The following is a 25894-nucleotide window of genomic DNA, read 5'->3' on the forward strand; positions in this document are numbered from 1 at the left end:
TTTCACTGCTTCAGTACACACAGGAAGATTACTTTTCATTCAGGCATAATCACATTTTCCAAGGCATTCCAGTGGGCTGGGGACTGTTTCTAGAGTCAGTGCTGTCTGGAACAGTATTTGCTGTGCATATAGGCAATTTAGTCTGGTTTGATTACTTGTCTGATATCATACTTAACAAAGCATTGTAAAGTATATAAGAGATGAACTTATTTAGAAGCCCAGACTCAAAGGTACTTTAACTTGTGTAGTGGTCTGGGTGTTATCTGTGCCCCCCCCCCCCCCCCCCCCCCGGCTTCAGAAATCATCCAGATTAGACTCAGCTGGCTCTGGAAATTCAAATGAAGCTTATATTGACAGCTTAGCACAATGTACAAGCAGATATTTATAGTATGTACAGTTATATACAGAAATAGACAAGGTAAAAGGTAATACAGAAACACAACAGTCCTCCCAGAAACCTGAATCCCCAGGAGGGGCTTCCAACCACCCTTCCACCTCCTCCCACCCCTCTCAACCTTACCTGAGTCCCAACGAAGAATGGAGGTTTGGCTGGGGGTTAGGAAGCAAAGTGGATTAGTCAGAGAGACAGCAGAGAGGCTAGAGAGAAATGTAGCTCAGAGCTCCCAAGCAGAAGTGCCTTATCTATGTTTAGATTCTTGTTCCTATAAGTCTCGGCAAGCCTATGAGTGAAGTAGACATCACCCTTGTTTCTCTTTTGCAGCCTGTAATCTAGTTCTTCTCACCAAAACATTCTAGCTAGTTTCAAACTAGCACAACTTGGATCCCAACACATTAAATGTGGTGGAGGATGGATTCTCCCCTCTGTTGCACAAATAAATGGCCCTAGTTTCTCTCTAATATAGCACTTAGGCATTGTTTTCTTGTATCCAACTCCTTTTAGAAAAGCTGCAGTAAAGGCTTTCCACAATTTCCTAAGCTTAGCTGGCATCACTTTCTGTCTGGAAACATGGCTGACAATACAGCAGGTCTTTGAGTAAATGTCCATAGTTATGCTGTGCTCACATATGCAGTTCTAGGGAAGCAGGTGCCTGGAAGCCTTTTATAGAGCTTATTGAAGGCTGTTGACCTTTCTGTAGAATAGAGGATGGTAAAAGACATAGGCAATAATAATGAGATTTGATTCTGCATAACTTGTCTGAGTCTATTCCATACTCCATTAAACTCTGTAATGGATATCCTTTCAGCCTCACACAAATCCATACATGTATGACCCATATTGGATTTGGTTCAGAAGTGCATTATGCTTTACATTTTGTGCCTTGGGGATTGGAGGCATGACTGCTGGTGGAGGAGCAGTTAGGAGAAGAGGTCAGGAAGCTGAGCTAAACCCTTGCCTTCCAGCAAGGTATCCTGGCAAAGTGAAGGAAACTTTGATCTTGTTTGGACCAGTACTTACACTCTGTCACTTGGCAGATGATGGCAATTAGACTTGCTGCTACTCTCAGTACACTTCAGTACAACTTCCAGGTTTTAACATTATCTTAATACAACATTAGGAGACATGGTTTTCTCCAAATTCATCCAGGGATGAAATAGGAGTCAGGCAATATGTACAAGCTGTAACCTTTGTCAGGAACAGGCTTGAAAACTGTCAGTGTGTGTTTCAAGTTCTTGTCTCTTACTGACTGCTCCTAATGCAAAATACAAATACAGGGCAGAGAGCGAGCTCCAAAGGCAAACTATGGAAAGATGGAAAGGGGTTTGTTTTCTTAATTTCAGCATTTTCTGCCTTTTATGACAGTCTGCTAATCCAAAAGAAATTGGCAGGGGAGTAGATGTGGTTTGGAAAGGCTGCTTAGATTCATTACTGGTTCAACTGATGTGTAGTAAACAACCATAGTGAGCTTAGTGCAGCCCAGTGCAAAGCGAAGGAATGAAATGGAATATCTCAGTTGGAAGGGATCTGCAACAATCACCTAGTTCAGCTGCCTAATTGGGATAGAGTTGGTTTAAAACACTGAGCCCATTCTCATGCCCAAACTGAGAACTCGACTCAGTCAAAGGTTTTTAACTGCTCACCTTGACTGAACTTTTTCCTGAGTCCAGTGGGCCTATGCTGTCTGTGACCACTTCTTGGCGAGTTGGAATACCAGTAAGAACTGTCTTCTCTCATTGATACTCCCTTCAAAAATCCCAGTGCCTGTTGATGAGCATGATGTGCCCTGCCCTTGCCTCTGCAATGTAAGGAAGGACACACAGCAGCAAGTCTAACTCTTAGGAAAGAAGCAAGCAGAGGTAACTGCCTCTGTGTGGAAACTATATTGATTTCCAAGGACGGGCTTATTTTTAACACATCTTCTTCCCTATTTCAGTTGTCACAATCATAAATATTAGAGATACAACTTCAGTGTCTTGTTTCTTAACCCCAGGAAAAGCATGAAAATGTCAGTGTAAACACTTTGCACTTTACAAGTGCAGCAGATCAACAGGAAGATCACTAAAATCAAGAACTATAAGGTCACCCTGTAAATGTTATCAGAAGTGTTTTAATACAAAAACCTAATCACAGAACTGCTGGCTCTAAACTGCTGAATTCCCTTAGAGACACTTTATAACGCCAAGGAGTGCAATCAGATTTATTTTTCCTTGCTAAATCTGCATGACCATCTGGGAAAAAAAATGAAACTGCTGTTAACCTGGGCCAGACAGCACTGCCCTTAAATGCAAATGTATGCCAGTACCTTAAAACGATGTCCATGCTGAGCATAGATCCTAATTTATGAGTGTGGGGGGATGGAACTCTTATCAGAATGTTCTTTTCCCCTAGCCTGTGTCCTGTGTGCGTTCTGCAGCATTTACTTGCTGAAAATATGTACTTTTAAGGTTAAATGTTCTCAAGCAAAACCTGATCATCATCTTGGAGAACAGATAAGCATGAGAAGGATTTGAGTTTTGGTCTTGCAAGACTTTAAAAGTGTTTCATTGTATCTTAGAAATATATCTTCCAGAAGAGTAAATACTTAATTGGCCTGAAAATGCTTAGGCTTCAGAAAGCTTCATACTCATGATGCTATGATACAGAATTTCAGATTTGTGATTTACAAAAGCAATTGGGAAAACATGTGAGTAGCTGTTCCTGAAGAATCGTTGGTAGATATGGAGAAGATGCAATGGAATTCAGATTGTTTTGGGTAGCATTACAAAAAACAGATTTTGAGTTTATGTATCTGATCAGAGTTTAGCATGTATTCTGGGTTCAAAAGGACAAAGGGAAGCCCAGGACCATGTGAATAAGCAGTCTACATATTCAAGGCTTAACATAAATCATATCAAAGGTACTGGGAAATTGCTGCTGGTTTCCTTGAGTGTTTGATGGATCTTGAGCACACACCTAGGCTTGATGCCCTCTGATTCACTGGGTATCATTGTGAAAACAACACTTAATTTGGCTAGAGAAATGTTGAATGCTCTAAGGAAGATTGTGGTGTGCCAGACTCCTGTCACTGGACACCACTGAGAAGACAAGGGGCAATGGACTTGAAATGGAACACAGGAGGTTCCACATAAATGCACAGTAAGAGCAAAGGCACTGTAGCAATGAGTAAAACACCAAAATTCCTGCCAAGCTATTATTTTTTGGTGTATTTATACAGAAAATGCTTGTGAAGGATAAAGTCTGTCACTGACTGAGTGTGAGACATCCAGAGGAACAAACAAACCCCAAATTAATGTCTCATCAATACTTAATTTTTTTAACATCTCCTGTTAAAGCAGCATACTGTTTATCCTAATCTTCTACCTATGCTGGCATTCAAACACAAGCCAGGAGCCTTCAGAAACCAAGGACAACTGAATTTCAAAGCTATGATAATCCTTACAGGAGTAAAAAAAGACATATCAGTCTAGTAGGACTAATTAATGAATAAAGACAACTCGCAGCTCTCTGAATTGCTAGAACAGCTTTGATTTATGGAAGGCCTTGTCATGTGAAATAATGAAGGACAGCTTGGGAAACTTGTCAGACATTTGGTGTGTATATATAAGAAGTCAGGTTTAGCAAAGGAACAGAGTAACTCTTGGAGACAGTTAGGAGGTGGGCTTTTTTTCCCCATTGATTTATATTTTCTGCCTTCAGTGGAATTCCAAACTGGAATTCATCCTGTATTTGTATTCCACGAATGTGCTTCTTGGGTAGAAAACGATCGACCTCGGAGATTACTGCCAAAGTAGTTCTTCTTTCCACTATTTGAAAGGTCACTTTACAATATCTTCACATGAATAGAAAGAGTTACATTGACATGATGTACCCTTAGCTGTGGTAGAAGATAACTTTTCTTGGGTGGAATGTTTTGAAGTGTGAATGCAATTCTCCTTTGGTAATGTGAAAGAAAATGGATTGACATTCAGTATCATGCTGGTCAGTTAACCCAAAAGAGAACTGAAAGACAACAATTTCTATATTTCATTGCTGTCTTCTGACAGAAGAAACACAGCCTCAGTAACGTGATACTGGTTTTGCTTTTGTCTGGATGACTAACTCTTTGAATGTGTGAGTAATAAACCAATGAATGATCAAGTCATGCTTTCCAGACTGCATTTTAGATGAACAGCCATGGGTCAATATTTTGAAAGCTTCCTTCTTTTGCAAACACTTTCACATGTAAATAGTGACAAGCCAAATAATATAAGTTAGGGATATCAGCAGGTGACATATTCTGTCCATGTCTATCAAAGGAAAAACACCACTGTATCTGAATGTATCCTTTCTGTGTTTGTAGGTGATGTAAGCTCTGAGTTCTTAGCCATGCATCACAGTGTCTTATCCACATCGTTCAATCCTAATCAACCTTTCCTTGCAAGGATGATATTAGGTTCAAAGACAGGTGGTATAGGTAAGGCAAAAGTCATGAGCAGAGACTGGAAGTTGTCCTACTTTGTGGATGCTGTTCTTGGGCTTTTCTAAACAGCTCTACTGAAAGAAGGGTGGTAAATATTACAGGAGAGCATTACAGAATCTCAGACTGCTCCTATCACTGGACACCCCTGAGAAGAGTGTGGCTCCATCCTACTGACACTTGCTCATCATAATTTTTCTACCTGTATATATGAAAACAAGCAAATCCTGGCTTCAGAATCCTGTCCCTTCTTCCCATGCAACAGCAGAGAAACCCAAACCCACAAATTCCATTTGGTTATATCCTCCCCCCCCCCCCCCCATCTCTGAATTTCCCCTACAGAGCAGCACCAGCTTTGACCTGGATACAATAGCAATGTAAATAATGAAGGTAGGGTCTCTTGTTTTCCTTTGGAGGAATTTTCCCAAGTAATTGGTGAATGCTTCACCTTAGCAGTTTCTAATGAAACTTGAAAAAAAAAAATGTTTTGGAAGGGGAGAGGCAGCTCTTGGTGCATAAATATCAATAGTGACGAGACAGATGTTGTTATCTGACAGGTAATTCATGTTGTACCTTGACATTAAGGGCAACAAAGCTGGTGAAAAATCTAGAGGAAAAACTGAGGGAAATTTTCAGCCTGGAGAAGGGGAAACTCTGGAGGAATTCATAGCACTCTACGGTTACCTAAAAGCAGGCTGTAGTGAGCTGAGGGTTGGACTCTCTGCCCTGGTATCAGGTGGTAGAAGAGGAAACAGTCTGAAATTGTGCCAGAGGAGGTTTAGGTTTGATATCAGTAGAAACTACTTTACAGGAGGAGTAACCAGACATTGGAATAGGTGCCCAGGGAGGTAGTAGGATCATTATCTCTGGAAGTGTTCAAGAAATGCGAGGACATAATGCTTTGGGCCATGGTTGAGTGGCCATGGTGGTCCTAAATTGATGTCTGGACTTGAACTTAAGGGTCTTTTTCAACGAAAACAGTTCTATGATTTGGAGTTTTTCCTGATGTGCTTCTACAGTGGAATCCCTTCAAGTCGCACCAGCTGATGTATGCATTTATATGTGCATACATTTACACATGTGTACACACGCATGTGTCCGTTCACTGCACACTCAGGACAGCCCCAAAACTGGCCGGGGGCCGTCTGCATCTCGCCGGCAGGTGGCGCTGTGTGGCCGGCCCGAGCCTCTCCTCCCCTCCTCTCCTCAGAGGCGGCCCCGCCGGCAGGTGGCACCCTCGCTGCCGCTGGCTTCGTCCCGGGACACGGGAGGTAGAAACGCGGCTGGAAATTATTCTTCTCGTATTGTTCTCCGCTGTTAACTCAGCCAAATTCAGTCCTTCCGCGTCGCTGGGTGTGAACTCCAAGTCGGGAAGCAAAGACAAAGCATCTCACCCCGTGGTAGCGCGTACCCCCCTCCCAGTCTCTCCTCCGCTCGGCTCCCGGGAGTCCTTAGTTCGGCTCTTCGGAGGGCAGGAGTGGATCCGTGTCCTCTCCCCCGCCACCAAGCAGCGGAGTGCAGCGCAGGGCGTGGTGATGGCCTCGCTGCTAGGGCAGGAGCGGGGGCTTCGTGCTGCTCAGGGGAGGTCTGGGAGGAGGAAAAGCGGAGGGAGGATCCATGAGGATCCAGGTAGATCCATCTTTTACCGCTTACCGAAAGCCGCCAGCAGCAGGACCTCCGCCTCCTCCCTCCCTCCATCTCTCCCTCCTCCCCTAACTCCCTCCCCTCTCCTGCCCCTCTGCTATGAGAGACAGACCAAGTCAGTGCGCGCCAGCCAGCAGCGGGCTCTGCAGGGGCAGGCGGGTGGCTTTCATGTGGCGGGGTGACCGCTAGCCGCTCCCGGGTCCGGGGCCCGGGCTGGGAGGCGGCGGAGGGCGGGCAGCTGCCCCGGAGCCGGGGTGCCTGCCGGCGCGGCCCGCGGGATGCTGGCGGCAGGGGATGCGGAGCCGGCCGCGGACTAAGATGGGGGGCGGCCACTCCCACAGGGCGCCGGTCTTCGACGAGAACGAGGACGGTGAGTGCGGAGCTGTCCACGGTACCACGGGCCCCGCCCGTCCGCCGCCCCTGGCACCTCGCGGCCGCGGGCAGCACCCTCCGCCCCGGCTGGTGCCTGTGCCCGCCGCGAGAGAGGTCTGGAGCCGCTCCCCCAACGGGCTGGGTGCTGTGGGGCTCACTGCCCGGCGGCAGCGGAGAGAGCTCCGCTTTGTTCCACCTTTCAGTCTGCTCGGTGGGGATCTGCTGGCAGCCGAGCACGGCGCCGCTCGGGGTTTAACACATGGCAGGTAACTTCACGCAGGCGTTTGCCAAGAGGCATTTGGCGGTGGACGCCCACTTTTTTGTTTTCGTTTACTGTTGGTTTTTTGCCCATCTGCCCCGTTTGAGTGGTGATGCCTCTCTCTCTTCATACTTCTTTCATCACCTTTACTTTCTGAAACTTTTTAAAGCGTGTTCTGTTGCTCTGAGATTTTTCTCCCTGCCTAGATAACGTGTCATAAGAAAATGGATCTTGTGAAGTTTCAGGAAGGCAATCAGAAAGTTTGCATAAAATATGGTGTCTCTTCACTATCTATGCGTTTTCATGTCATTTTCCACATGTAGCCCATGTTTAATATGAATACAGCACTCTCAGAAAGCAGATATTGGCATGTTATCACTACAAATGTTTTTATTTTTACCCATGGGATAGACATTGTTGCCTCTCTGAGTGATGGGTGCTTCATTTTTGTGTATGTTTCTTCCCAGAAGTTCCAAATTCATTTCGTGATTGTGTCTCAACAGACTATCACACTGCTTTGGCTTTCTAAGGTTGATAGATCAAAAATCTGCTCCTCCCTATATTTTCAGGGCACGTGGAGATATTTGCATTGTTTTCCTAATAGGGAGGAAACAAATGCATGTAAAGCACTTAAAAAGATGAATACATAATTATTTGCATTGAAGATACCATTAATCCCTGTGCCTTGACAAAGCTTGAAGAGATATTTGAGGTTGGATTGACATGACTCCATTGTTTTTGGATGGGTTATTTACTACTTGTGTATTGTGGTACGATAGCTATGATCATCTTGCACTGATGTAAGATTTCAATCATTTACCATAGGTCATGCCAAGTAAACAAGCAAGAGAAAGAGCCCCACACACCTTCCCTCCAGACATAATCTTGACCATGTGCAATTAGTCTTCTAAACCTTGAGATAACACACCAAGAAGGAAAGCATGGCATTAATCCTGTCTAGACACTCCCAGGTGAAAAAATACAGCCATGCCTCACCTCTGTAAGACTTTTGGGCTCTCTGGAGTTAGCAGTGTCCATTAATCATTATTATTAGTAGTATTTTGTCCCATGAGTCAAGGCTGTGGTCAGGTTTAGAACAAAGTGAACAAAGTTCAATGGTAAATTACTGCTGGGAAGACTTCATGCCACTTTAGTTATTTTTCTAAGATAAAAATATTTCTGTAATGTAGCCTTTATTAATATCTAATTAAAAAAGCATATAAAGTACTTATGGATTGCTATTAGGTCATTATTTATTCTTTGCTTAGTTGTCTTATTTCTATTTGCTGGGGTTTTTCCCCCACCATTATGAATGTTCCAAAGAGCATCTCTCCTTTTTCCTCATAAGATACTATTCTTAGCAAAACCATCACTGCTTTTGAAACAATAACCTATTTCCTACTCTACTTACAAATTATTATTCAGGATGACATGCTCTCAGGTACCTAAAATAGGAAAATATCTCTTTGAAAATGTATCTTACCAGGTTTAATCTAAGATCAAGCTGTATTTCCTATTCCCACAATATTTGGCTCAATATGAAACACACACACAAAAAAAAGGCAAAGTACAGCAAGAGAAAGTAGATTTCTTTCTCTATGATACAATTTTACTCAGTTCAAAGAGAACTGGAATAAATGAGTTGTGTATGAATATGTAGGCATAATAGACATGAAGCTGTTTAGCGTATTGTCTTCATGTCACAACTGCCTCTATGAGCAAAAGGAGCAGAATAAAAGTATTGCCATTTTATGTTTGTATGTGTTGTTGATGGCTGTAGAATGGAACACATTTTGGAAGAAGAGGTTTAAAAACATTTATTGGCTTTTTTTTTTTATCATTTACAAAGTTAACAGAAGAATACATAGAAACAGGACATGGAGACCACCCAAGTGCTCCCTAACAAGCCTATAGTGCCTGCTTTAAAGCTGCCACTTGTTCTTTCTGCCTAATGAGAACAAGTGTTGATCCACTGAGTAGAACTGAAAGCTATAGGCTCTATATAGATGCCCTCCATTCTTAGGATGATAAAAATGACCTAGCTGGAAGGCTGGACTGCATGCTATAAATCTCCAGGTATCACAGACAACATAATACATAACAGGGATGATTTTAAAGGACATGCAAACCATTTTTAAGCTAGATGTATCTGTTGTCTATGTTCCATTTTTGTTAGGGTTATTCCAGAACTTCAGCCTTTGAATGGTCAGAAGTATATATTTTTTTTCCTGTTTAAATGATTCTCAACCTATTTATAAGATTTACATTTAAATCAATTTTTTTGTTAGCTTAAACAGCTCTTCAACCTCCACGAATACTTCAGTGCATTGATAGACAGCAAAAATGCCCTCTTTAATCTTTTTTTTGTAAGAAAAACTCTTCTAGTATTTTCTTATTTCCACTAGTTTCCCATCTCCTGCACCTCTCCCCTGCATGCCTTTTGAGTCTGTCTTGGCTGTACACAGATAACCCAAATTACACGCAGAATTGCAGGTGAGTTTTCACCAGGACCTCCTGCTGGAAACAATGCATCCTGATCTCTGCTGGAAGTAATTTTCCTGGTAGAGCCTGTGACTACATATGCCCTTGTCATGGATGTATCATATGGATCGTTCAGTCATGCTGTGATGTGTGCCCACCAGAGTCCTGTTCAGTAATTCCCACTGATGAGTTTCAATCTAAAGCAAATTTTTAGTGTTCCTGTGTGCATGATCTTGCATTTTGCATTACTGATTTTCAGACTATTTTATTCATATTCTCAAAGCTGGTCACTCACTTCTTGTGATGCTCTGATTCTCCATTACCAATGTGTTGTATTATCACCACTCTCATCAACTCCACACCAGTTATCGAGCCCATTGAATATTTTGTCTCAGTGTTTAACTGGATTATTTCCAGGCTTCATCTTCTTTGCTGTTAGCCTTCACCAACCCCACAAATCCCATTTCAAAATAAGGTTTTCCTTTGCTACCCATCTTGCATTTTGCCAGTTAGTTCTCAGCTTGTCCATCTTTGATTATACTTTATTATCAATCACTTCACTAAAATATAGAGAAAAATTAAATCTAGCCAACACTACCATCTATAACATAATTTTCTTGACAGGGAAATGCATCTGGTTACTCTTGTGCAACCAACTTGTGGAAATTCATGCTATATTTATCTCATTTTTTTTTTCTTCTTAGCCTAGGTTCAAGCACAACAAGACCTAGAAAAATCCAATGAACAAAGTCCTTTTGCTGCCTAGAATTTATACTCTACCTAAAGATGCTTGATGGAGAAATGTGTTTCATTTCTCTGTTGCTATATATATTGGATAAACACAACTAGGTCTGGTGTAGCAGCATATCTACTTCCTATCAGAGCTAGATAGTTTAATGGTGTAGAACTATAATGCTTCTTCAGACTTTTAGAAAGTGTTTTCAAGCTAAATAGTATGCTAGGTGTGTGGTCAGTTCAGCACTGGAGTAAAGGGAAAGCAATTTCATTTGGGTTAATCCTTCTGAATTATAGGAGCTCTTTGTGCTGAATATGTGTATCCAGTACTAGCATCACGTTTGGCTCTCCAGACACTATAAGTTTGGAAGAATAACAGTAGAAAAGCAAAAGGGCTGTTCACCATTGGTAAATGTTGTTTGCAAATTCTCAGTATCACAAGTAACAAGAGCATCAACAACAGCCTGGTGATTGTGAAGAGTATCTTTCATGCTGGGTTTGTTTGACTCTGCTCAGTTAAAACTTCCATGGCATTTAACAGGGGAAACTGAAAGTAGCAGAAAAGAGCCTGCTCAGGAGAGATGTTACTACTACCAAATTGTAGTGACTATACTGCAGTGGAAAATACAGAGGAAAGGGTAAACCACAAAAGTGTTAGAGGCTAGAAGCTGGTCCTGTGAAGTAACATGGCAGTTGTATTTGATTATTTGGGGCTTCAAAAGTCAGTTTTGCTACAGTTACTTGTCCTTACAAGTGCACTGAACTTTTAAGGAGTTTATTTGGGGCTTTTTTGTAGTATGTGATTTTACATTTATAGAAAATATGTATTTCCAAAGAGCCTTTCACTGAGCATCCTGAAGCCGCAGAGCTTGAGCACTGCTTTGCAAATGTCAGTGTGACATGCTGTGTCTCAGTATCACAGTCTTGTACTAGGGAAATGAGGCACAGCAACATGCCTTTGCCATTCCTTGATTCACTGTACTGCTTATAGATCTACTGAACTCCAAGCAAGTGCTTAAGTCCCACTGCTTTGCGTGAGTCATCAGGCTTCATTCTTCTGCAGCCTCGTAACTACAGAGCTCGATGGAAACAGAATGTAGCATCCATCCTTTGGAGTTAAACTTTAAACTCTAAGTTGTAATTTAAAATTGATTTCTACCTCTCTGCTTTAGAAAAGCCTTCAGCTTCTACAAAGGATTGTAAGATGTTGGTGAGATGCAGAAAAAAATATTATTAAATGACCAGCTTCTGAAAAGATCATCTTCCACTAAAAGCATTTAAAAAAACCCTCCCAACCAGATCCTAACAAAAGGCTTGCGATTAATATGGATTCAGGTAGCAAAATTCAGAGCATAATGGTTGCATTTGTACAAAGCACAATGGAACTTGAAGAGCTGTAAAAGTGACATGGGGAAAAATGACACCTCAGGGTTTCACTTGGAATCAATTTTAAAGCAATGGCTAAATGTCAAAATGAGTCAGACTGGGAGTATGCAGTGTCCAGTTATTGTCAGTGATACGATAGTGCTCACCAGCCTGCCACCACAAAGCTGTAATGGATAATGTCGGAGGCAGTCATATAGCAACTGCAAAGAGATTGAATCATGATGCTAATAACATTCTCCTTTCAAATGCATTGTTTCATAAAACAGAGCCCTACACAACAGCTAAAGAAAGGTTTAGAATCTTAATAGTTTTTTGTTAGCGATGGTAACAAACACAGAATGTGATTAATGTTTCTGGTGGATTTTTGGTTTGTTCATGTATATTCAGTGGCAGGTTATAGTATTTTTCTTTTTATACTTTTTTCCTCACAGATGAATATTACAATTCCTCATCATGGCAAAATATGTAAGAAGGGACAAAAAGTAGGGGACTCCTCCCCTAAGCCTAATTGGAGAGGCAAGGACTTTCTGCAGGGTAAAGAGCAGCAGAGGTAGTAAGCTGTGTATACATCAGGAGACTTGATCTCTCTTGAGCACAGTTCTGTTTAATTTCACGAACTAGTTAAATTGATTACCTTAAACTACATTACTTGCTGCCTAATGCAAGTCTATGTTGAGCTGCTGCTGATTTGCTGTTGTGAACACTGTATATGTGTGTACACAAAAGCTGCTCTGCAGCTGCAAGAAGTAAAAGATTATTATTCTGCAAAGATCAAGAACTTGCACTATCAATAAATATTGTTTTCACAGTTAAATCATACTCTGAATTTCCCTGTACTCAATCACAACTTGGCATGAATAACATATAAGGTGTTAGCAGGAGCGGAACAGGCTAATGTCTTGAGTTTGTTCTCCTTTGGTTAAAGAACAAAGCTGATTTACTCTCTAGGCTTCAGTCTCTAATACACTAAATGTTTTGAAGAATAACACTGGCTTTCATTTGTCTGCATCTGATTACAGGAAACCACTTTGTTTATCAGAAACACCTCTTCATATCACAGAGTATCTGCAGACAGGTACCACTCAGGCCAGAGATGCCTACCCTTTCTCAGTACAAGAGAGGACAGAGTGTTAGTTCATTTCTCAGGATTTAGAATGGATTCTTATAATATTTCATGGCATGTTATTTGTCTGAATTTTAAACTCTTAGATTATCATTACACTGTGTAAATGATGCATCATGTGTATGGAGTACACCATGATATTGTACAACTCAAGTTCTCTCTCTAATGTAGTAGATGGAGTTTTATTGTACTTGATGCATATTGTGCTTTGCCAGATATTAGTACTACACATTTGTAAGACACAAATTTCTAGAGAAAAGAATGAAGACATCTGTTGCTTCATGGGTGAGTACTATCAAGTCTTTCCATTTAGATTCCTCACTTACCAGAATCTGACCAATACAATGAATGAACAGCATGTGGCTGTTTTCAGATTGTCCACAGGAAGACCTTACTGTTACATACTGGCCTGTTCCCTTTGGTAGTTGGCATTCACCTGAAGTTTCCAGAAAAAAGGGACTCTTAGGATGAGAGTGTTTTTATATCACAGATTCAATGGCTTTCTTTCTTTTGTTCCCAAATAGATTAGGTCCCACCTCAATAACCAGCAGATTTATTTACACTGTAATCATCTTTCATGCGATCAGTTTGACCTCCTCTTTAGCTTCCTTACTTTCCACATTGCTCTTACCAACTTATACATATTCATGAGTAAATTAAATAGTCCAAACAAATAAACTAGTGAAGTGGATGGGCAATTTGGGCTCTGACAACTGGAAATCTGAACTAAAAAGTTGATAAAAATCTGCCTATTCTTAAATCACCTTCTCAGTTCTAGAGGCTGTCAACTTCTATGTTTTCCAGTCTGTTAGGAAAGCTAAGGAAAGCTTACTAAAGATCTGGCCCTTAGGGTCATGGTTTAGTGGTGAGCTTGGCAGTTCTAGGTTTATAGTTGCACTCAATGATCTTAAACGGCTTTTCCAACCTACATGATTCTATGATTTCAATTCATTGCACTTGTGTTCAGTCCATAGGTTTTCTTTTTTTCAGTTTTGTGTATATTTAGGTTCTGCTTGACCTAATGGAAGAGTCTTTCTACCTACTTTTCCCCCCTGCATTCTTTTTCCATGGTCTGTCACAGGTCTTGACACAGGAATATAAAATTCTGTAATATTTTTATCCTTACAAATGTTTAACCTAATTTTCTGGCTTTGTTTTGACATTAAGTGTAATGTAGATACATAGTTACTGTAATTCATTCCATAACCAAGAAAAAGGCATTCTCCCTTTAAACTGAAGGAATGCCTCTTGGAAAGCATTGTTAGACTTGGTACCTGCCCATTATGTAGGGTTTTTAAGGCTTTAACGGTAACTAAACCATACTTGATGAATCTAAAATTCACTTTCCAAACTTTACATCCCTATGAATATTCTATATTATGATATTGTACCATAAATAAAGGTCTGCATTTTATATTTCATTAACAATCTTCTGCCTTTATTTTGAAAATGTTTCCTTTGGATATATTCATCAAATCTACCCTACAGTTTGTCTGCCTCAATCTGAAATATGGATTAATTTTGTGCTTTTCAGCATCCTGTTTCTATTTAATAATATTTTCTTAATTTTGACTTGCTTCCATTTCCTTATTTTTCTCTATTTTCAAAAAAATAATTTCATTCCAGTTCGTCAAAGTTTGGAAACCTTTTGGTAAGTTCTACTGCTGTTATACTTTTCTGTCCTGTCAATTTTAGCTTGGTGTGACATTTGAATGGAATAGAACACTGGGGTTGCCTTGTATTGTTAGCACTCTTCTGTCTAAAAGTCTGTGATATTAAGTAAGATGAATATATCATGGCAACATACTGCAACAGGCAAGAAGCCTAATTTTTCCTTCTTGTTCAGTGATAAGGGAACACCTGCTGCTCCTTATTTAAGATGTAAAAATGCAATCTGAGTTAATCCTTTCAGTAATTATTTTTTCCTTTTGATATCATTCTGAGTCCCTTGCTGGGACATGAAAACTGTTCTTAGCCTCCCTGTTAAACCAGAGAAGCAATATGATCACAAAATCACCATTGGCCTCATGAGTGTCCTTCACACCTTTCTGGAATTGTCCTCTGCTTCCCCATGGGTTGTTCTAACAGAAACAATGACTGAAGGTTTGGTTTATGCTTTTTGGGGTCAGGTTTAGATCTTTGTTCAAGCCTGCAAGCTCTTTTGTGGGAAATACCACATATTTGTCACTGTGAGTGGCTACACAGAGCCTGAAGTCAAAGAGCAAAAGCTCATCAAATTATCCTTTCTGAACAGAGGAAAAGTTACTTCATACCCAGCTTCACATTTGACTGTTCTAGCATGTGAAAACTGCAGACATAGCTGCACAATCTTGTGTGTATGGCATTGCTGCAAAACCAAGTTAGACTTTGAGACTGATTTGGGTGTAATGTGAGGAACAGACTGGCCAGAAGTCTTCTACAACTTCATGAGATTCCTCTCTGCCCAGGCTTGGCATGGGATTTTTTTTTTCAGCTACACTATGCCAATTTTGCCATTATTTCCACCTGTCTTGCAGCCCAGTAACGTATCTCTGAGGGCTTTTGCTTAAGTTCTTAAGCTAAACTATTAAACTAGATTGTTTTATGGTGCAAATAATGACATACATAAATACCTTAGAAAGAGAAAGATATTTTTAGTGTGAAACCCTCCACAGACATCTCAGTGTTGAAAGACTTCCTTGCATGATATAATAATCTGTTGAACAAAAAATATCTCTGCTAAGTGCTGTGAGATTTTTGCTGGAAGACCCATAAAGGAGAGTGTTTTTCCTGTTTATCCAAACTTTCCCCAGAGCAATCCTTGTGTTGTTTTGGGTGGTGGTTTTTGTTTTGTTTAGTTTTGAGTTAGGCAGCTCTATGCTGATGAACCGGAGAAGAGAGCAGCTAGAGAATAGCTGCCTGGGACGGTTGTTGGCTGGGGCTGTGGGAGGCAGGACATGCAAGTGGAGTTTGTCTGGCAGCTAGGCAAATTCTTGCTGTTGCTAGGATAGCATCTTGTCTCTGAATGGCTTTTTATAAGGCTTTTCTGAGAGTGAAGAAAGGTTATGTCTGCTGCTTAGAAAGGACTAACTGTAGCAGTGAAGAAATGTTGTGTTTTCTGTGGCTTTAAGCACTTACAGTGAGTGCTGCTCTGACTTCACACCTCTGGTTGCATGTCCAGGGTTAGGGTGGATCCCTCCCCTGGTAAACTCACTACAACGTGGATTTTTGGAAAGTCAGGGAAAATGGATTGTATTTCTTATAGTTCAAATATAACAGTACAAGGAGAATGAACTACTACAGAAATACAATAACTTTAAGGAAGATGGGGAAAGGGTCAAGTGGCAGTGAAGCAGCAAAAGCAGCAGTAGCCAAAACAAGGGCAGGGGAAGTTACAAGAGGTGCTTCCAGACACAAAGCTCTTGGTGCTCCAACAGAATTGTATTAACTTATCCATTGTTGTCATTGGCCTGCATCAGGAATGGTGTGGTCAGCAGGAGCAGGGAGGTCATTCTGCCCCTGCACTCTGCACTGGCTAGACCTCACCTTGAGTATTGTGTTCAGTTCTGGGCCCCTCAGTTTAGGAAGGACACTGAGATGCTTGAGCATGTCCAGAGAAGGGCGACTAGGCTGGTGAGCAGCCTTGAGCACAAGCCCTACGAGGAGAGGCTGAGGGAGCTGGGATTGTTTAGCCTGGAGAAGAGGAGGCTCAGGGGAGACCTTATTGCTGTCTACAACTACCTGAGGGGTGGTTGTGGCCAGGAGGAGGTTGCTCTCTTCTCTCAGGTGGCCAGCACCAGAACGAGAGGACACAGCCTCAGGCTGCACCAGGGGAAATTTAGGCTGGAGGTGAGGAGAAAGTTCTTCACTGAGAGAGTCATCGGACACTGGAATGGGCTGCCCGGGGAGGTGGTGGAGTCGCCGTCCCTGGAGCTGTTCAAGGCAAGATTGGACGTGGCACTTGGTGCCATGGTCTAGCCTTGAGCTCTGTGGTAAAGGGTTGGACTTGATGATCTGTGAGGTCTCTTCCAACCTTGATGATACTGTGATACTGTGATTGTATCACCTGTTCCTATAATGTTCACCTCTCCACTCAGAGCTTCCACTGCTAAGCTTCTCTCTTCCAATTTTTTTTTGTTTGAGCTAGAAGCCTATCTCAAAGGGCCACAATCCCTTTTAGGATTTAGTATAATTCCCATTGGAGCATCAAGTCCTTCTATCTAATTAGGGACAACATCAGTGTCATGGATGGTAGTTGTCCAGGCTCCAGGCGTTTTCTCCAGTTCTCAGACATCCATCTCTTCACTTCCATCTGTCTGGGCATTGGCTAGCTCAGCTGTTTCAGGATACAGTCAGATGTTTTCTTCAGTGAATGGGGTGGAGCAGGACTCTGAGGACTCACAGGGTTCATGCTCACGTATGGTGGGGTCTTCATGGGCTTTATGGGCACTGCAATTATCTGCAAAAGAGCTCATAACAACATATCTACCTTCTCTCAGTTAATGTCAAATCTCTTTGTGGAATACATTGTATTTCACCATTCTTTTGTATGACCCAGTATGTATGACCAGATCCTTTGGCAGAAACCACCCCTCGGACAGATGTAGCCTCCCCTGAAAGGGAGAATACCCAAACAAGTGTCCCCAACAAATTCTTTTCATGGCCAGAACATACCAAATAAATTAACTTCTCCTTGACTTCCTTATCATGATTATTAATCAAAAAGCCAAACCAAGATCATGCCCCATGTTTTGAAAAGTGCCAAAATTAATGTTCTGGGTTAGGGTGGATCCCTCCCCCAGTCAAGTAAACTTACTACAAGATAGAGTTTTGGAAAGTCAGGGAAAAAGAAATTGTATTTCTTGTAGTTTATTCTCCTTATTTAAACTCATACAGAAATATAGTAACCTTAAGGAAGATGGGGAAGGGATCAAGTGTAACACAGAATCATAGGAGAGGCTGAAGGAGTCATGGTTTTTTAGCCTGGGGAAGAGGAGGCTCAGGGGTGATTTCATTACTGCTGACAACTACCTGAAGGGAGGCTGTAGCCAGGTGGGGGCTGGTCTCTTCTCTCAAGTAACCAGCAACAGGACAAAGGGACACTGTCTCAAGTTGTGCTGGGGGAGGTATTGGCTGGATTTAGGAGGAAGTTCTACTCAGAGAGAGTGATTTCCCATTGGAATGGACTGCCCAGGGAGGTGGTGAAGGCACTGTCCCTGGAGGTGTTGAAGAAAAGACTGAATGAAGCACTTCATGATTGGATAGGGCTGGGGGATAGGTTGGACTGGATGATCTATGAGGTCTCTTCCAACCTTGGTGATACTGTGATACAAGGTAGACCTGGTGGTGGTAAAGATGGATTTTTTTTCGCTTTTGAAAGTTTTCTATTCTGTACAGTGAAGAGAGCAAAACTGTTTAGTATTCTTTTTATAAGTACTCAGAGGCAGCTCGGATCTACTGATTTACCATGTAATTCTAATTAAGTTTTAGAGAAGAATTCTTTCTGAGCTCATTCCCTTCCCTCTGAGCCCCTTCCCTCCCTTTCTTTCTCCCTTCCCTCTGAGCCCCTTCCCTCCCTTTCTTTCTCCCTTCCCTCTGAGCCCCTTCCCTCCCTTTCTTTCTCTCTTCCTTCTGAGCTCCTTCCCTCCCTTTCGTCCTCCCTTCCTTCTCTTTACTCTCATCAAAACAAATCCAGTGTATGTGGTAGGCAGCTCTAGAATTGAGTCACCAGTGTTCCTTATTTTCATCTACTATTTATAATTAAACTTATCTGAGGTTGTGTTTCTGTGATTATGTAGAACTGGTATAAGCACACTTCACAGCACTCAGTTTCAGACATCAAGACTAATAAACCTTCTGCTACACTGAGCAGTTTCATCCTCTGAAGTTCACTGTTTGTTTGTGCTTTGAAGCTAATAACTTCTGTTGTTAAAATTAGAAGTTATGTTCTTTCCATTAATATCTGTCTGCTCCCTATTCTCTACGGCACATGAATCTTTTTATTTACTCTGCTTGCGTGCTGAGATACAGCAAATCTTTATAAGTTAAGCTGTGGTTTAGAATCTAGGGACCTTCTTCTGCTAATGCCAGTCCCTAGCCAGTACTGTGCCTGGTCTGAAGTCATCCTCCTTCTCTCAGCTGCCTCTGTGCCTGGGAATGGAGATGATGTGGAATTGGTTTGTTTTGTGAGTGTACCTGTTTGTTCTGCTTTAAAGTTTTCATGTTTCCTTCTCAATCTTAGCAGTAGATAGATAAGACAAACACCTTGACTTCCTTATTTGTGTTTGCTGTTTTCAACAGTGCATGGTCCTATTTGCTTTAGTGAAATTGCTTGTGGGGCTTTATCAGCCTGAAACTACCTGTGCTTCACCACCAGAAGGATTTCCCAAAGATTTCCTGTCCCCATCCTACCCTCAGCTACAGCTGTGCAACCTTACTGCCTACAGTTTGGGCTTGCTGCTGGAAAAACATGGTCCAGCACTGGAAGCCCTCAAGTGAAACACAAGTGGGCACAGAGCAACTCTTTTGTCCCTAAGCCAGGTGAGTAGAACAGGTCAGTGATGGGAAGTGGCCTCAGCCAAGAGTTCAGAGTAGTTGAGATGCATGGCCAGATACAAGTATCTGTAATCTAGCTCAGGTGGAGGACTGAGCTGACCTGAAGGTCAGAAGAGCCTTGTAGGGACTTGCCAAGACTTTCAAAGAGCACTTTATGGCTCTTTTTCATTTCATACTGGTCTGGGCTATCTCTGAGCTGCAGTGAATCTTCTGAACCCTTGGGCAGTGTGGTGGTAGTGATAGTGAGGCAGACAAAGCTGGTCAAAGCCAGCAAGGTTAGGACACTCAAAACCCTGAGAGGTGCAGGGTGTTTTCCACATTGATATTTGTGACTTATTTGGTTTTTTGATGAGGAAGAGCCATGAGGCACAGGTGCTTGGACATCTTCAGAAACTATCATCAAATGCTTTCAGAATTCTTGTACTTTCAAAGCTATTTTGCAATCTCAAAAGATAGATCAGACCTGGCCAGCCACATTTGTAACTCTCAGGTTTGCTTGCTCCTTTTGAAAGGGTTTTTCCTGTGGGAGCATTTGACAAGCTTTAATCTTACAATGACAAATGAAAAGCAAGCCTAGGACTCTACACTTGAAGCCCTCTTCTGCTGCAAGTTAGAAAGGGCACCATTCACTTGAAACCCACGGGGCTGGGTAGCTTTAAAAACACTAAATGGGAGGCAATTCCAATTGAAATGTGGATCTTTCTGACCTTTTTAGTGTCCTTATTTGCCCCTAGTATTTAATTTGTACTTGTGGTTAAAAATAGAAGAAATAATTATTCCAGATCCAGTTTTGAAGACGCGCTTCATCTCTTGGGATCTGAATTTCAAGTAAGAGAAGAGCTCATACTTTTGCCTAGGTGTTTTGGGTAACATCCTACTTGTATGGCTCCTAGCTGCCCATCAACAAAGCATCAAAACTCACATTCTGAAATCCTGATCTGCAAGAACAGTATTCTTGGAGCCACTGCCCAGAGAAACATAAAGCAAAGGTTTCTTAGCTTCCTCTGGCACATTTAACATTAGAGGCCTCCATGTGGATGAAATTGGCTGATGCCTCTTATTGTAACTTCATTTAAAGATTTTTTTCCTTCACCTTGGGATCACACTCATAAATCTTATTGTAGGAGAAAACAGTTTGTTCCACTGAGATTTGACATTTCATTCCCATAGCAACTTCCCTTAGAGAGCCTTCCAGTCCAGTTATTAATGAGGCTTTTCTCAGAGTATCTCTGAGGAAGGTGAATATTCCCACTTCGTAGCTGGAAAAGATGCTTCATAGGCTGTTATGTATTTCCTAATCCCACAGGAGGGGCAACTACAGTTAAAGACAAACTTAGACTTTCTGTATTTTAGCAATAAATCTTTTCAAGGAGTGTCTCTTCTGTAGGATGTACCTGTCAACCCGCTTCTCCTCACAATGGATTTCAGAGACTCTCTTTGTCAGCTCATTTGTACATAAGCAACATAGTTAATCAGCAGCTCTCATTTCCCACCAAGAAGGAGCTATGTTTCAGCACTTACAATAGGTCTTAAAGGTCTTTGAACTTGAGGAGAAATGTTTCAGGACCTGCTCAATGTCAAGTTTAGCCTTTGAAAGAGCTATGAACAGCGTGGAGTCTCGCAAATCCTCCTCTGCTATTCACTGGCTGTGAGAAGGTTTAATACGTTGATTCAGTTCTTTGGCTTCGGATGTTTTCAGTGTTGCTACCTCTGAACCAAATCTCTGTCCTGTAGCAAAACAAAACTCTTGTCATTGTGACAGAGAGGGATCTTCAATCAAGCTTTCACTGGTCTTAAAAAAAAATAAATTGATGACTTGGGGGTTTTTAAAGTAAAATTGTATAAATTACTGCTTCATAATGGGATTCACAGATGAGTGATTAAGATGATATCAGAAGTTCCAATTACTTTTCACTAAAATAATTTAGTCTATGCAGAAAAACTCTTTTTACTAGAAAATAGGTTACCCGGGTCCCATATGTTAACAAAATGTATATGGCAGGTACATCAGGGTCATCAAGATGTGTGTAAGTTTGAAAGCATGTAAATTATGCTCCTGATATTAAGAAATACAAGTATTTTCTGTTTCTTTTCCTTAGTAGGCTGCTTGAAAATAGAGATCTTTCCTGTGAAAGCTAAATGCAAAATTAAAAAGAATTTTCCTTGAAACTCTCTGAGTCCAGCAAAAGAAAAATCAGAGATGCACACACACTCTGCATGGACACAGCAATAGCAAGGCAAAAATTGTCATGACTCAGTACTGAGAATTTCTTTATTTCAGCTGAAATCAGTAAAGAACTTTTTGAGTTTGTAATTCTTTCACTTCCCTCTCCAGAGGAAAAGAAGTTAAATGGAAAGCAAAGCAGTAAGAAACTCCCCAAACATGGATAACTTTCTCTTTGCTTTTGTTTGAGTTGAAAACAAGTTCTTAAAGGACCAGAAATTCTGTATTGCTTTGTATCCTTCAGATTGGCGTTATTTACTGCTTTCCCCCCCATCTCTTCCTACCTTTGTTGAAGCAAACAACTGCAGACGAAACCACATTCTTCAATTGCTCTTTTTCTTTTTCCCCAGCCACCTCAGAGTATTTGAATATGCACCAAAACACATTAACCAGAGAGACAGCACATTAAACTTTCCTGTTCTGAATTTTTATGGTTAAATTGTGGACTAGTTTTAAAGAAGCATAGAGGCAGCCTATAATGGTCTTTATAATGACTTTATAATGGTCTCAGGAAGGACTAGGGAAGAGAAATGCAGTCATGATAGCTCTTCTGATCAGTGCAGAAAACCTGTGTAAGTAAACACCTAATAGTGCTCAATCCTTCAGAAAGGAATAGTTAAAATCATCCAATCAGTGTTAAAAATCTTCTGAAGCAAAGCAACAGACAAACATTCCCACACCTTCCACAGAGCAATAAACTTTTGTTTATCACCAGGATAATGATCGCAACCACCTCAAGTCCCTGGAGCTTATGGTTAAGCCCTTACTTAGTCTACCACAGGACAACCTTTCAGTAGACTGGCCAAAACAAATGACAGTGTTCTTAGATCAAAATCCTGTTGCAGTTTGCAGACACACAGGACTCGTTGTGCTGACTTCAATGGCTTGTTGATGAGTCTCTGCTACCTACAAATCCCACGCAGCGGCTCCTAGAAGATAACACTGACATCACTCTGTGTCAGCAGGACTTGCTCAGTTTGGCTTTGAGGTATTTCAGATTGCTCAGAAAGTCTTCAGACTGTACAATGATGCTCAGTAGATTCAGTTTAAACTTAAAGAAAAAGCTGTAAAGATTTGTAGCTTGTTCTACTTGCTCAAAGAGTCAGCTTTGCTTTACAGTTAGCTGCTTGATATATTTTTCAGATGTATTTAATGGCAGTGTGATTTTATTTTGCCTTATTAGAGGTGTAAATAGCTCTGGAAAGAAACTTTCTTTTTTTTCCTTGGGTTCAAACAGGACCAGGGTGTCTGTTTCCTTGAAGATGTGATTCTTCATTCACTTTTCATTTCAGCTTGTAGCTCAGTCTAAATCTACTCAGTCGCAGCTTGAGGCCATTCCCTCTTGTTCTATCACTAATTAGCTGTCATGGAGAAGTTGGTGCTGGTCTGTTCTCACATCCTTTCAGGTAGCTTTAGACAGCAATGAGGTCTCTCCTCAGCCTTCTCTTTTTAAACTAAAAAGCCCCAGCTCCTTCAGTTGCTCTTCATAAGGATTTTCTCCCGGCTCTTCACCAGCATAGGTGCCCTGATCTCCTTGTGGTATTTTAAAAAGGAAAAAAAATGGCATCAGTTCAAAATTAAATACTTTAGTTCACTTGATAGAGGAACAAAATTATATTTTCAGTAGTTATCATTTTGCCTCAAGAGCCATATATTTTGTTTTATTTGGTTGAGTGTAAACTAATGTTCAAGTATCAGAACTTCCCAAGAGACATGAATTACATTTGCCATGCATTCAGTCTACAAACATGATCAGACCAAAGTGTATTTTAAAGTTCAGAGAAAATTCAGCTGAGTTTTAAATAAAAATTGCTTGATGCAAAAAAGATCTTCAATTCTTTCTAATTGCAAATAAAGTCTGGCTAATTATAAAAAATCATTAACATAATAATTAGAAGCGGTTTATATTGAGGCTAAAACACTCATTAAGCCTGAAGAATTGTGACATTGTAATGCAATTTAAATGCAAAGCCTCTAAATACAATAGTAGAAAATACCATGCTTCATCGTTAATGAGATAAAACCAGCTCTGAAATGGCATTTTTTTCCTTCTCCTTTAGTTATGTAACTGTAATTAGTAGGTTCCCCAATCAATTAATACATAAGAATATTCCCATTTCTCTCAGGGACCTAATGAAGCTATACAGATTTCCTATTCTTTGCTTACCTCAAAGCTGTGCCTGGCTTTATCATTCTGTCATCAGAAATTCATTCCAGTATCTTTCCTCACCATATTGCACTTGCCATGAGCAGAGCACGATAAAAATGTGACTCCTTATGACTACCCTGATCATTTTATACCCCTTAATCTGATTTTCTTTTTAAAGCACATTTTATGTTTGCCCAGTCTATGTCCATTCAAACTGGTGACTCCAAGTGCTAAATACATATATGGCTGCATCTACTTAGTGACTCCTGTCTTTATGTGGATGCATAGTAACAATTTTGTCAAGATTTAATGGCCATTAAGAGGAGCTGAGATTCCACTAACACAGCCTCATGGCTTTCTCTGGAAAGGGTTAGAGAATTTTAAAAGTAAAAAGGCACACAAAGAAGTGTGCACAACTGGTTTGAAATCTCACTAGCAGCCATCCAATAAGCCTCAGGTCAAACCATCCAAGCCAAATCTAGAAGGAAAACTTGATTTACTTATTATTGTGTTTTTCTGATTCACACAGAAGCAGGAAGCATTAAACCATCCTGAAACAGATCTGCAACATCCTAGGCAGTTCTCATACTTAAAAGTCTGTTTTCTTGGCTGATGGCCACATCACATCTGTTTTCTGTTGAGATTGAATCTAGATATCTATCATGATATAAATATGGCATTACTGTACATCTAATACTTCAGTAGTCATGTTACCACCAGACAGTCCAACTAAATCAGTGGGACTCAACTAGAGAAGGAGGATATCTGGATTTAGCTTAGCAAGTTCTTCTAATTTTTCTTAAACTGAAAGGCCTCTGATTTCTGTTTTATGAGCATGTGTAACTGCGTGCTTTGACCTTGTTGGATTGAATATTTTCTCTTGAAGAGAGAGAATTTTCCCAGGTAATGGTTATTGAGTGCATTTGGACAAGGGGACACAGTCTCAAGTTGTGCTGGGGAAAGTATAGGCTGGATGTTAGGAGGAAGTTCTTCACAGAGAAAGTGATTGGCATTGGAATGGGCTGCCCAGGGAGGTGGTGGAGTCACCATCCCTGGAGGTGTTGAAGCCAAGCCTGGCTGAGGCACTTAGTGCCATGGTCTAGTTAACTGGACAGGGCTGGGTGCTAGGTTGGTCTGGATGATCTTGGAGATCTCTTCCAACCTGATTGATTCTATGATCACATGCTATAAATATTCTTCAGCTGCAGTAAGAACAACAGATGTCAGCTCTGTGTAGAATCCACCAAATATACATATTGCCTTGTGAGCTGGATGCAAACTTTATGAGAGCAAATGGTGGCTAACATGGGAATACTTTAGCAAAACTACAAATGAAAGGGTAGAAATTTTGGGCTCTTGTGTAATGTCATAAATCAGGCACCTAATGATCTGCATTGACTTCTGTAATTATTGTTGAAATCACTGTCTTGAAATTCACCCAGTAGAGCTGAATTCATAGAAAAGACTGAATTGTTTCAACATACATATATTTGAACATGTAATTGTTAAAAAACAAATTACAAAAATAGACATCTCCACTGAAGCCATCCAGTGTGTTTTTGCAGTGTGGTTATGAAATCCCAGTAGCCTGCAACATGCACATTTTCTCCATAGTGTGGTAGACCCTGGGGAGCAGCGGAGCAAGAAATGCTGATTTTTTTTGTCTCTGGCTAGGAAGTTTTATATCAAATGTTTGTGCCATCAGCACTCATGCAGTTGGAAAGATGTGCCTGAGAAATCGTATAGTCTGCAGTAGAAGTCAGGCTCCGTTCTCAGCTCTGAAGCAACTTGATGGGTGGGAATAGAATCAACCATGTGCTGACCTCTGTATTTCCACGTCCATGGCAGATGTGGACTTCTCACACTTTGGAAACGTCTTTCAGTCTTTTGTGAAGCAGTATCACCTGAATTGAATGGCACTACTCTTCTGATTGTCTGTGTGCCTGAGCTCTAAAATTCCAGTGCCTGATCTTATAGCTGCTTAGAGCTGTAACCATTCATGTTTCTACAGATGGGCAGGAAATAGTGAAGCACTTACCTGAAGCACATGAGAATGATGTGGTGGTAGAGGGACTCTGCCTTATAAGGAGAGGCTGAGGGACCTGAGGCTTTTGAGCCTGGGGAAGGGAAG

At 41.1% G+C, this 25894-nt stretch overlaps 1 protein-coding gene across 11 annotated transcripts in view; it reads left to right on the plus strand.

Annotated features, from left to right (window-relative positions):
• STK32B (serine/threonine kinase 32B) overlaps window positions 1-25894 on the plus strand; it is a 176905-nt gene that overhangs the window by 38941 nt on the left and 112070 nt on the right. For 5 of the 11 annotated variants that reach the window (XR_010304036.1, XM_064151486.1, XM_064151485.1 and 2 more), the window contains exon 1: window positions 6694-6870. The exons of 2 other annotated variants lie outside the window; for them this stretch is intronic. Coding sequence is in view for 7 of the 9 variants with exons in the window: in XM_064151486.1 (XP_064007556.1) it covers window positions 6795-6870 (76 nt within the window). In the remaining 2 variants the exon portion in view is untranslated. Of the gene's footprint in view, window positions 1-6688; window positions 6871-19275; window positions 19376-25894 lie in introns of those variants that run through there. 4 more of the 11 variants (XM_064151481.1, XM_064151482.1, XM_064151480.1 and 1 more) reach the window with 3 other exon arrangements.

This window comes from Pogoniulus pusillus, chromosome 11 (genome assembly GCF_015220805.1).
Source record: "Pogoniulus pusillus isolate bPogPus1 chromosome 11, bPogPus1.pri, whole genome shotgun sequence".
Taxonomy (NCBI): Eukaryota; Metazoa; Chordata; class Aves; order Piciformes; family Lybiidae; genus Pogoniulus; species Pogoniulus pusillus.